The following is a 13548-nucleotide window of genomic DNA, read 5'->3' on the forward strand; positions in this document are numbered from 1 at the left end:
GGTAGTATAAAAACTTCTTTTCAGTTAAAGACCAACCTGAACGGGTTGCATTTTTTTTTTTCCAGATATCCTAGATACAGGTGATATAAAACTAACCCGTAAATTTCAGCTTCCAAAACCCATCTGTAAATTAATTTTCTGGTACAATTCGCACCTGCAATCAATGAGTGCTGATCATGGTGTACTACGTCATGTTGGTGCACCATTCACAACATTGCCTGCAGTCAACTTCAATCAGAGAGAGAGAATGAGCGACAGTTTGGATTATTCAGATGGTGACAATCTGCATTTCTTATGGTTCTGAAAAACTGCTACTTTAGCAGTGAAATGCAGACTCTCAATGTCCAAATAACCCAAACTGTCGCTCTGATTGGTGTTGGCAGCTAGCAATGTTGTGAATAGTGTACCAACATGACTTAGTCCACTGTAACCAGCGCTCGTTGATTGCAGGTACCAATCGTGTATTTTGCTAGCGGATAATTAACGGATGGGTTTTGAAAACTGAAATTTACAGGTTAGGTTTATCTCACCTATATCTATCGATACCTGAAAAACTATCACTTAAACGTGGAAACACTGCCTGCTGATCTTTAAAAACTATCACTGTTAATAAAATCATGTGGGTCAATAAAACCTGGCTGCCTTCTTCAGGCACAGATAATGCAATCAGTTAAAAGTTCAAAACGAAGCTGGTTAACTTTGAACAGTTTTATTATTTAGAGAGAGTGTGTGAGAGAGAAATACCTGCTTGTATGAATTTGCAATCGAGTAAATTTGAAAAAAAAACTACACAAGCAAACTTTTCAAAACAAGTTCTCTCTTAAGAGTCTGGTTTTCAGATTTAGTGACGCAAAGCAGTTAAAGACTCATCACTCTGTATCTATTAGACAGATAAGCAACAAATAAGCATGCAGTAAGACATGTTTTTCCCTAAAAACTACAAAAATTGCCATCGACTTTAAAGATTTTTGACTGGTTAGTTTATTCATTCATCTTATCTGTTCAACTGAAACATTCTATTGGTATGTAAGTGAAATAACCAGCATAGCCAGTTCTACTACTAAACCGCTGAGTGTGTAAACAAACAGATGAACCAATTATTTCTTTTATTAATTCACCACAATTTGAACACTACATGCAAATTAATTTTGTAAAAGGTGCAACAAAATAAGCATTAGAAGGATTTAAACAAAGTAAATGAAAAACAAAACGTTTCTTTTGTTGTACAACAATAGCTTCCTTTTAACTTTTTTGCTGAAGCCATTTTGAAATAACACTGTCAATAAAAGCAAAAAAGCTTCAGATACCAATGTTCAGATGAAAGTCTATAAAACAGCACAAAAAACAGTGAAAATGAAAATTACATGTTTTGCACATTTTTTTTTTTTGGGGGGGGGGGGTTCTCTTCTCTGCATGAGCAATAAAAACATCTATTATTGAAGCATTTGAAAACAGATAATTTAGAATTTAACCCATTGCAATTGATATACAAAAGCACATACATAAATCTAGGATGTGTTTTAGTTTACATCATTCTTCATTACTGTCTGCACATTGCCCTTTTCACAGCATTGAAACTGCCCTGCTTAAAGCGACCACTAATATCCCATATGTATTCTGGATAAAGGTGACATCTCATTCGTTACCATGCTATATCTTTCTGCTGCTTCTGGCGTAATTGATCTCATCACCCTCATTCATAGGCTTAATACTCTTTATGACATCAATGGACCCCACTAGATTGGTTTTACTCATATCTTTCTCACAGTCCCGATAAATGTCGGCACCAGTCCCCAAGGTTCTGTATTTGGACCTATCTTATCATGTATAGCATGCCACTTTCTGCTCTAATATAAACTCACTATTTGTGAGAAATCTTTCACAGATTATTGTTAGTTATATACCAGTTGTTCTTCCACATAGATGCACATTGCATTTCAAATTTGAGGTCATGGATATCCAAAATAAGCTCAAACCAAATAAAGAGGAGTACTAGAATTCATTCTGACTGTACCTGTCTCCATTCATATTGGCAATGCTGATACTCCCCCTTCATAGTCATAATGACAGTGGATAAGTCTCTCAACAATTATATATCTAACCTCTGTTGTGCTGCTTACTACAAACTGTGCAAGATCAGCTTCATTTGCTGTGTTCTATCAATCCAAAGACTACTGCAACTCTCTTCTTGCTGGCTGTCCACAGCACCTAATTCACAAGCTTCAAAAAGTCCAGAACTCAGCTGCTCATCTCATTCTCTGGACTTTATTATTGTTGATCAGCGCAGAGACCGCAACCAGCTTTGGTTGTGATGCTACACAAAGTGCTCAATTAAATTCTCACAGTAGCATGTGTTTAATGGATATGGCTTAGTACTTTTAAGTGGTATTTCTTGTGCTTGCTACTCATGAAAAAAATGTTGTCTGATAAGAGATTTGAAGGAAATGCCAGTACACCTCACATCAGTGTTGATGTACAAAATCATACCCGACATTGAGCCTATGATTGTTGACCCAATAATAATTCAAAATAATTTATTGTTCTTCGCACAGAAGAAAATCCAAGTGTAGTATTGATATAGTAATCTATCTAAAAAAAATTACTCTCATGATTGATGTTCACTTAAATATGCATACAGTTGCTTTAAGAAGGAATTTTTGCTCTAAATTATTTGGTCAACTTTGCTCTCAGTTATTTGAACAAGTACAATGTCCATTCATCCTTTACACATACTTAATTGGTAAAGCACACAATGAATTTAGATGAAATTCATTGCTTAACAATGGAATGTTTTTGGTTTTCTGTTCATTTATCCATGCACCAACCTGAAAATGTCATCATAATATACTTCATACTTTATCATAATGTGATAGTGTTACAATGTCAAAAGTTATTCATGGCCACATGATGCACAAACATTACTCAAATGTTATACAGACATTGCTGTCATCTCTGTTGCTGCCATACATGTATTAGCATGGGGCTGACAATGAACTGTTTTATGTTAATGAGCTATGAATAGAGGTTATTTTTAGTTCTAAAAAGTAAACATGACTGAATGTTAAATTGGTCACTTTCTTTTACAGATATATTCAGCGCTTAGTCTTGAAAATAATGGTATATATCATTTTAGAACAATTTTGGAAAAAGCAAGTAAAGCTACTCATCTACAAATGTGGCCACAGGATAAATGTAGTAATTCTTTTCCCATTCTTTGCATTCTTTCCACAATCATTTATTTTCTTTAATGTGTTCTCTGTAAGAACAGAAAAAGAAATCTGTAACAGTGATAATGATAAATACATGAATTAAATTCCCACACTCTTACAAACATGTATGTGGAACACACACACAACTTTAACTTATTCAGGATGTCAGGTTGTGCACACTGAATGTTAATATTTATCTTTGCAGTGTCGACCCATCCTGATTGAATTATTAACTTTTTGACAAAAGGTTTGTCATTTAAAGTGCAGGAAATGAACATAAGCTGATGTTTTGATATGTTAATATGCATAAATAAAACTCAGATTAAAATGCACTAACATTGCTGCATTACTCATAAAATTAAAAACAAACCACAGTAAACATGATACATGACACAAGTGAAACACTATGCACTGTAGACAGAGTTTAAAATATTGAATAAATATCAGTTTCTGTTATCACATGCTAAGGATCATACAAAAGACCCAATGGGACAGTATGCAGTGACAAGATTCTGTTTGCCTGCTTGTTACATGGTCGCAGCTAAAAAAACAATGATAAGCTGATCACCCTTATGAAGTAATGCATATGTAACAAATCTTTATTAATCTGTTGTTAACATTTAGAAACTGGACTTTATCACATGCGAGGTAAACAAAGTATTTATGTAAGTATGTTTAAGAACCTAAAGAATTAAATGCACCTAAAAATACTTCTTACAGAAATACACTAAAGCAAAATGATATTACAAAAGCTTACAAAAAAAAACTTAATTTATGTGCTCTCCCTCATATACAAACATTTATGGCCAGTTAAGCCATAATAGTACCCATAATGGATATTATTAATAACAAATAATTTATTTATTTTTTGTTCTTGAAATGGCACATTTTATCATATGTATTTGTGGCAAGTCAAGAAAAAAAAATGTCTCAAGCAAAAATATTAAATCACTCAGTTCTAAATCACCTTGCAAGAATCAAAGACTGAGGAAATGAGACAAAGATGAAACTAAAGGCAAACACTGAAAACCACAGTTTACATTAACTCACTGATAATATATGCCTGCCTATTCCATGCTGAATAGTTAAGGAATGGACAGTGGTAAAAATAATAATGTTTTGTTTCATCAAATAATTAAGAGTATTTGAAAGACTACAAAGCAATGACTCCTTGAAACTTCAACAAGAATGAAGAAAAAATACAGAAATGCAAACAGCATAAAAAATGTAAATGTCACATGGTAACAGTGGGATTGAGAACTAAAAATCTGGTAAAGTGAGCCTCCCCAATTTTTGCAACAATAACAGTGTACATGGGCATAAGATTTCAAATCACGCTCCTCATAAATGACCACTGTACACATGACAGCATTTATATCAAGCAAAGTGTGATTAACTTTCAGCCTATAATTAATGGCCCATTGTGTGATTACCAGTGAAGCTGATCAGGAGGTGAAGTGAATAAGTATTCATATCTCTTACATTCAAAATAATATTCAGATCCATGTAGTTTTTGGATGGACTTTATAAATGCTTAAGTACTTCTGCCATATTAAATTAAAGAAAAAAAACAAGGCCACTCAAATGACTTCGTCTCCAAGTCTAAAGTGATCAATTAATAAGCATAATCTAACTGGGAACTTTTAATTCCCCTATATAACATAGCTGTTTAAAAGTTTTTTGTCTGTGTTGTTCTAATTACACATGGAAGAAACACTGAAATGCAGCTACTGCAACTATAAAGAGCAAAAACAGAAAATAACTGTTCATCTTGTTATGAGAAATTATAATGAATATAAATAATATTGCAATTAAAAAATGCAACAAAGCTATGAATAATTCTGAGATTCAGTGAAAGGTGTAATGCTCATTTCACCTGAAAAGAGTAAAATTAACAGGCAAGAAAATAAATACATTAAAAATGAAAACAATAATCTATGCCAAAAAAAAAAAAAGCTCAACTTATGTTTCTCTGTGATCACAAGTACTTTTTTTTTCAGTAGCACAGCGCTGGGCTCTATGAGTCTGCTTCTTCGATGGGGCTGTTTCCTCTTTGACTGTGATTTTGTCTCAAGGCTCTCTTTCAAAGCAACAATTTTTCAGTGTTACATATGTTTTATGTCCTTTGACTACAAAAGTTTGCCATTTTCAAAGGCATACTTTAAAATATTTTTAATACCAGCTGTAAAGCATCTGCATTCACAAAAACAAAAAGAAAAGGTGAAACATTCGGTTGTCTATGGGAAGTAAACACACAATTTTGATTTTATAATTCCAGTCGTTTAGGTACCTCCCATGGGAATTCTTGGCGTCCAAAGTGACCATACACAGCAGTTTTCTGATAAATTGGACTTCTTAACTGCAGTTCACTGAAGAAAAGAAAATAATGCATAAATCTTTTTAATCCATAAATAAAACAGCATACATTATGAGCTTACATTCATCTGCTGCTCATCAAACTATTAATAGCTTTGAGTTTTGAGTCCTACTCTGCAAAAAAAGTAACCTATAATTCTGTTTGGAATGTGCAATCAATATCAGAATTAAAAAATATGACTACCATTTCTTAACACTTTGAGTCCAGGCGTTGACCTTTGATTCTGATACCCAGGGACACAAATTAAAAAAAACACTAAATATAATGGGAAGATAAATCAAAATTATAAGTAAAGTTCAAAGAGAAAGAAACTGCATGTTCCTTATTCCATCATGAAATGCACTTTCTTGTAATTCCAAAGGAAATTAAATAAATCAAATGATATTTCAAAAAAAAAAAAAAAGGTTGATACAGGACTACACTCAAGTGATGATCACTGTGATCTTAAATCCAGTATTCAGTGGATTTTAATAAATGAATAAAATAAATTATGATGATGAAGAACAACTTCTGTGTCTGAAAAAGGCTCGAAATGATGAAAAATCGCTAGCTGACTTAATGTATGTACTTTTGTCATGATCATAGTTTGAAAGAAATGTACATCTGAAAAAAAATTCAAATCTTCAAATTAACATCTTCTTCAAAGGGATATAACTCTTTTCAAGGGATTAACAGCCAAATGACTGAATTTCCTTTTCGCTGTTGACACATTATGGTAAAATTTATTGAATAAGACGGACACGGCTGAAGAGCTGCTGAAGCTGCTGACACTGTCTTACTCATACTCAAAGAGTTAAGCTTTCTAGATCACAGTTATGTTTCCTTACCTAACAATCTTTCCAGGTCGAAGATCAAAGTTTTTGTTGATGATCTCTGTAAGGCGAGCTTGAGAAACTCGGGCTGTGCCATAGCTGAAGACCATCACAGACAAGGGTTCAGTCACACCCATAGAATAGGCTACCTGCAATATTTTTTTTTAAAAAGGGTTTTAAAAATAGATACAAACTGTTAAGAGAACCACATTGCATGACAGCAAATTATTACTGCTACCACACCACTTACTACTATTGCATCACAGTTTATTCAAGATTAATTGTCAAATAATTTTACCATGTTGCATTTAAGGACATTTAAGGATTTTTATCTATTAAAAATGTACATGATAACCTGAAATATAATAATAATATAGATACACATACACAAGTATACAACCAAAAACTACAACAACATTTACATAAGACTTAAATCTAAACCTGCAATCCCTCAGACAACTGTACAACAAGAACAAATAAATCTATATACTACATAGCAAGCAAAAGTATCTCTTAAGGAAAAGCTACACAAATGAAAGAAAATATTAGCTGAGATTTGAAACTGCTGAGCATAGGTGCAATTCTCAGTTCAGTGGACAGAAGGCTCTAGACACTTGGGGAAACAAAAGGTATGGTGTCCAAAAGATTTGACATTAGTTTTTGTGACATTTAGACATTTTCCACTGAAAAATGGAGACATCAGGAAGGAAGGGGGAGGATGTGTTTTACGATAAGCCAGCAACTAAGGTTATATCATGGCAAGGCAGCCTGCCCTGTAAGCAGATACCACATGCAGAGAAACAGCAGCATGCCCAAGAAAACAAGAGATGAATCCAGGACATCATCCTTTACTGTAATAGTGATGGGCACTAACTGTTGCTGTTCGCTAACAGGAAACCAGTGCAATTCTTTGAACAAGTATTTTACAAAACAAATCTGGCAGTATTGCTCTTGAGCATTCTGCAAGCATGCAGCCTATTTTTTTTGGAGGCCTACAAGTAAAATGTTACAATAAACAAGATCCCAGTGTAAAGTACAAGTGCAGCCACAGCAGCCAGAGATAAGATTAATACAGGAAAGTTCTAGGAAGGTTGCTTATGACAAAAGGTGATATGAGACTGCATGGAGAGTGTTCAACCACAATATCAAAAATAAAATGCTCAAGTTACAGGAACTTCAACACAATACTGAAATACCAAAACATTTTAAAAAGTGAGGTAATAGTAGAGCTTTCAGGCAGTCAAGGCAGCTTACCTGAACAAGAACCCTGCGACAAAGACCAGCATTCACCAGTGACTTTGCGACCCAGCGTGCAGCATATGAAGCACAGCGGTCTATCTGAGCTGGATCTTTTCCTGAGAGTGCACCAACACCATGAGCTCCCCATCCCCCATAGGTGTCCACTATAATTTTCCGACCGGTCAGACCTGCATCACCCTGAAACATTTACATGAACAGCTAAATAATTGTTCTCTTAAAACTTCCAACAGGTATTTTTGAAAAACAGACGATAAAACAAAAATGGAAACTAGTGAAAAGGGAAGATGTATCACTGTGCTTTCTTTGTCACACAGACAAGTGCAAAAGAGTGTCACATGCACATTAACGACATGTTTAAATGTACACCTATACAAAGCAACACATAATCACTGTTGGGTTGCAAGACTCATCTTTTGCTCTCCTACCAGCTAAAGTGTAACTCCAAAAGATGGCATACCTGTGGTCCACCAATAATAAATCGACCGGAAGGCTGGAGATGGTAAACAGTGTTTTGATCGAGGTACTGAGCTGGTATGACAGGGCGAATAACATGTTCCATGAGATCACTTCTTAACTGATCCAGAGTGACAGTTTCATCGTGCTGAGCAGAGATCACCACAGTGTGCACTCGGATTGGCACTGTTGCTCCTCGGTCCACACGGTATTCTACTGTTACCTGACAAATAATGTCCACTTAAAAACAATACATTTTAAATTTTGAAAGACAGCAACTCATGATACAGAATTATTTTACTCTTATGCCAGACTTAAATTTTTAGTGAAAATTTAAGTTAGGATTTAACAGTTATGCACAGAGTTCATGGTTCAAAAGTCTTTCTTACAGTTTAAGGTACGAGAATAAAGAGGAAGCAAGAGCTCATACTTCAGTTCGAATTACTCTGCTTTCTAGCTGAAAAGAGAAATGTGTGCAACTTTGAAATTGATCCACTTGTATAATGAAGAAATTGTTGTCATAAATGTCAATATGTATGAACCTTCTTATTTGTAATATATGAAGGCAAGCATTTAACCCAGGGTTAGTGGCAAAGTACATAGAAACCTGTGTCTTGGTGTCTGGTCGGGCCCAAGGAAGTTGTCCATTTCTTCGTAGTTCTGCTAATTTTGCATTTAGTTTGTGAGACAGCATGATGGTCAGAGGCATACACTCTTCTGTTTCATCAGTAGCGTAGCCAAACATTAGACCCTGATGATGGACAGAATCAGATTTGAACTGCTGGCCTGAATCAGCTGTTAATCAGCTCTTATTAAGAACTGGTAAGGTTTTACACAGCAATGCCCTTAATTTCATCAATTGTTCTAACAATGATAGAGCTATCTTTCCTGTGCCACCCTCTCCTTTCTCCCTACTAGACCATACATTCACTGCTATTTTCTGTTGTATTAATACCACTCACAATGCTTGATGTACAATTCCCTTTGTATTTTATGTAACATAAAGCTAAAATTCATTAGAATTGCAGAAAGACAAAAGTACCAAATCTCGTGCAGGTTTCTCCAGGTTTTCTTGAGATTCATACTCATTATCTTCATCATCTGGATTATGAAGGTCTAGTGCTTGTATTACATTGCATGTCTTGTAATCAAATCCTGGGCAGATAAACAAGAGGGGAAATATTTTGCTTAAAATAGCATCTGCATGAGCTGAACTCCTAATCCATAGGACTGCATTCACTATTTTATCACTTAATTCCCCCTGGTATCTACACATAAGACATTAAAATATGTGTAGGTGTAAGCTTGAATATTTGTTTTAAAATGATGGAATATTTTTCTGTGTTTTTTCCTCACCAAGTTTAAATGCAAGAGCTAAAAGTCAAGCATAGGTAAACTGTTACCAGCCTAGAAGAAATTATGTGCTACAAACCCCTCCAAACCTCACTAGGATTCTATCTACTATCATTAGATTTTAGAAAAATGAAAATTATATCCATCCAAGTAAATTCAGCTTAAAATGGCTAAAATTATCCCTTTTTGCATGAAGTTCTTAGCGTTACTGACCACAATTAACTGACCACAATTATAAAGCAAAACAAGGTTAAAACAACATGTTTACCTTTGGCAGATTGATCGTAACCTATTTGCTTGATAGTGTTCCTGATGATCTTTTGATAGTTTACATGTGCTTTTGAGATGATGTCACCACACACAAGAATCATCCCAGTTTTTGCCGCAGTTTGGCAGGAAACATGTGAGAATGGATCCAACCGTAGGTGAGCATCCAAGATAGCATCACTAACTTGATCGCATATCTTGTCTGAAAATACACACACAAACATAAACAGCATGCAAAACTGTAGGCCACACACTTCATACTCTATATGTGCAGTTTTTTGTGATAAAAATCAGAAAATTGGCCAGTTAAAATGCCCTAAACCAGGCATGCCAAACTGAGGGTCCCCCAAGGGTCACATAGGTCACATTTGTTGCCATGAGGGTCGCACACCTGTACAGTGTCCTTTGTGCAGGGCCTTAGGCAGCATGTTTGACATACTTGCCTTAAACAATACTGTGCTTGCTGTTGTTGTTTTTGTTGTGTTGGGAAGGGAAAAGTGGTTTCACCGGAAGACAGTTTTGCACTGTGGAGGGATGGGGACCTGGGAATTATAGGGGATTGGAGGATGGAAGTGGAAGATTGAGAGGAAAGGGTTAGAATTGAGGATGGTCACTGCTCTCTGACACCTCAGGTATTGTTTACGGCAGCTGGAGTTCTCTTCCAACTGTGGTCTCTTAAATTGCTCTCGTTGTCCAGAAGGCCCACCAAATCCGCATCTGTGGTGTACTGTGCTGGTTGCCAGATCCCTTATGTTGTTAAACTATTCCTATGTTCTAGACTTCTATTTATAGGTGCTATATTTGTTTCTACTTTTCATCCCCTTTTTGTTTCTGCTTGCTAATGCGTTTCTGAACCATTTAAACTGGAGGCTAGATAGTACTAATGAAAAAAAAATCCAATCAAAACGCAATAAAAGTCCTGTTAACAACAAAGCTGAATAAAAGTTTTTTGTGTCATCACAGCTATAATTATGCCTCCTCTTACGACGTTACTGCAAAAGTAATTTTTAAATTAAATTAAACAATGCAATTGTGTTATGCTTTAAATAACAATTGCCTCAATAGAATCGGTTTACCTGGATGTCCTTCCCCGACAGACTCCGAGGTGAAAAGAAATGTTTCACCCTCGCCTGCGTGGTCGCCCATCATTGTTATCTGTTAATGACACAAAATATTATTTATTCGTGATACTCAGACGTGAACAAGGAGAGTTTGTAAGCAGTATAGTAAATCTCTGCCCATGTACGCACATATGCTCCACACATACATTCAAATAGTTAAAGCATAAACAAGATCTTCAGTACCTTGTAGTTTCTGAAAGAGATTTTCCGACAAGAACATGTAATGTCAGCAATCCAAAACAAAAAGGAAGAAAGGGAGGCTACTGTTAATTATCTGCTGAGTTCACTCCCTTGATGCGCTTGTCTTTCCATCCGCCACAGTCGTGTACAGGAGATCGTGATCATTCTCTTTTCACGTACTCGTGTGTGTACTTGTGAATGTAGGCGTGCGCCCTCATGTGCTTTTTCTAATTGACCTATTGAGACTGCTTAGTACGAAGGGTTTTTTTTTTCTTTTGCTTTTCACAACGGCTTGAAGATTCTTTGGACACAAGTTTCATCAGCTTCATATATCGGGATAACTTAATGTTCTTGCTATTTGAGGATTATCCCCTTCATACTCACAAAAAGTTGAGGCGGCGACCTGATATTCTCCAGATGACTTGACCAACAATTAGATAGACTTTATCTTGCTGCCGAGACACTTAAAATCAAGCTGCACAGACGAGGGCATATCCAGATATCAATAGTGATCTCATATCTTAAAAAGCCTAGCTATGAAGTAGAAGGTGAAGTGTCACACACCCAATCCTCGAAATCACTGGGGAGAGACCGAACATCCTTCAAGACGATTCGGGTGTGGATGACGACCCTGCAGACCTACAGATCCTACGAGAAGAGGTCGAACAGGCTATCTGTAGTCTGAAAGGTTGAAAAGTTTTCACAGGTTGATAACGTCGCAACAGAGGGAGAAAGGACAGTGAAGGTACTCATGTCGAAAATTTGGGAAACCAAGCAATGACCGCAAGTAGGGCCGTGCTTAGGGCAGGCAGACGAGGCACCTGTCTAAGGCCCCGCGCTTTGAGGTCGTGGAATCGAGTGCCCCGCACACGCCTAATGCCTCGGACCCCGCACTACAGATGAAAAAATGGGAACCAGAGGCAGTAACTATCGGACGATAAACCTAATTAGTAATCCAAGTAAAGTTATGTTGAAATCTTCTCGCTGAAGAGCAGGCTGGATCAAGAGCCGGTAGAAGCATCTGATCGAAAAACACCATGTAAAGATTTGTATCATAAATGTATTGAGCCCAAGAAAGCCTTCAATAGGGTCTGGCATGAGCTAGGTCTTGTGACGCGTGAATCGGTAATTCAACGTGGCAGACAGCGATAGCAAGTTTCGGGCTCTCATAAGCAAACTCGCCATCAGCGCGGATACGAGCAAAGTAACGGTGAACATTTCTGGACAAGGAAGAGCGATAAAAGGTGTACAGAGCTTCAAGTACATGGGCGCAACAGTCTCTGCGCGTCTGACGTTTGCAAAACTATAAAGAGTAACAGCAACGACGGCGATGCTAAACAAAATCTGGGACAGCAAAAGTATAAGATTAGTCACTAAATTTATAAGCTATACAAGCCCCTATTATAGTTATTTCCATCATGTTGTACAGTTGTGAGGATAGACAAGCTGCCATATGGGGGACCTACTCAAAGGTGCTCAAGACCGGCCCCTATCTCTACCGTTACATTTCATGGAGGGGACGACAAGTACTGATGAGCGTGCTCCAAATCCGGCCGAGTAATGGTGATGATGAAAATTGGCAGCAGGCCTATGAGATAATAGATTTCTAATGAGGATTAAAATGGTGAACAGATGTAATAAAAATAGCAAAAAACAGCCGAGATAAAGAAAAAGACAGAAGACTTTTCCATTCTCTTTGATTAAATGAAAACGGTACAGTTTTGGTGATTATTGTTATGCCATTTACAATCGACACACCCTATTGCAGCTGTAACCAACATGTCAGTCCCTGATGGCTACTTAGGGGTGGGCTAGTCGTACAAGAAAACAACAAAGATGGAAATTGCCGCATAACCGTAGAGATTTTATAGAGAGATTTTATTCAGTTTCACACGGCGGGTTACCTGTCGTCATATGTGAATTCATGATGGACCTGTATTGGTGCCATGTCAAATAATGACAATTTCTTGAACCATGTGAAATTGTACACCCCAATCTCATCAATAATAATAATTTTTAAAAGCCATCTAACTATCAAACATATAAAAAAAAACAAGCAAACGAAAAATAATATATAGTGCTGTGCAGGTCAAGATCGAGGGAGATAACTAGGGGTGTTTATGTATGACAATGATATATTTACACTGACAAAAACAGCTAGACATCAATTAATCATCGATAGCCTTAGCCAAGTTAATATTTAGACTAAAATAACATGGCCTGCCTCTTTAGCCTACCTATATACCTATATCATCTGCTTACATATACGATTCCCATGCAGCACGTACGTGCAGAGATAATATAAGATGAATAGCAGATTTCTTGGACGACAAAAATCCCTTGCGAGAGGCATGAAAGAAATTCCTTCTTTCTGATTTCCTTTTTTGGTTCTGTAAATTATGTGTTACAATCTGGAACATCGATAATATGATATTAAGACAGTGTCGTTACTAATAATTTATACGAAACATGTTAAGCTCTGTATATCTAAAATAATTTCGATCTTATTATCGTTC

General features: G+C 36.4%; 1 protein-coding gene across 1 annotated transcript; it reads right to left on the bottom strand.

Moving 5' to 3' along the window:
* Positions 1-1089: 1089 nt before the first annotated feature.
* On the bottom strand, positions 1090-11140 carry LOC112571418 (S-adenosylmethionine synthase-like). Its single transcript, XM_025250366.1, has 9 exons — positions 11036-11140; positions 10808-10886; positions 9733-9933; positions 9154-9266; positions 8719-8862; positions 8116-8334; positions 7653-7835; positions 6414-6547; positions 1090-5578 (listed from the first exon to the last, which is right to left on the bottom strand). Exons 2-9 carry the CDS (start codon positions 10878-10880, stop codon positions 5476-5478), a joined length of 1170 nt encoding a protein of 389 aa, XP_025106151.1. The 5' UTR covers positions 10881-10886; positions 11036-11140; the 3' UTR covers positions 1090-5475.
* Between the last annotated feature and the right edge of the window lie 2408 nt (positions 11141-13548).

This window comes from Pomacea canaliculata, linkage group LG1, assembly GCF_003073045.1.
Source record: "Pomacea canaliculata isolate SZHN2017 linkage group LG1, ASM307304v1, whole genome shotgun sequence".
NCBI lineage: Eukaryota > Metazoa > Mollusca > Gastropoda > Architaenioglossa > Ampullariidae > Pomacea > Pomacea canaliculata.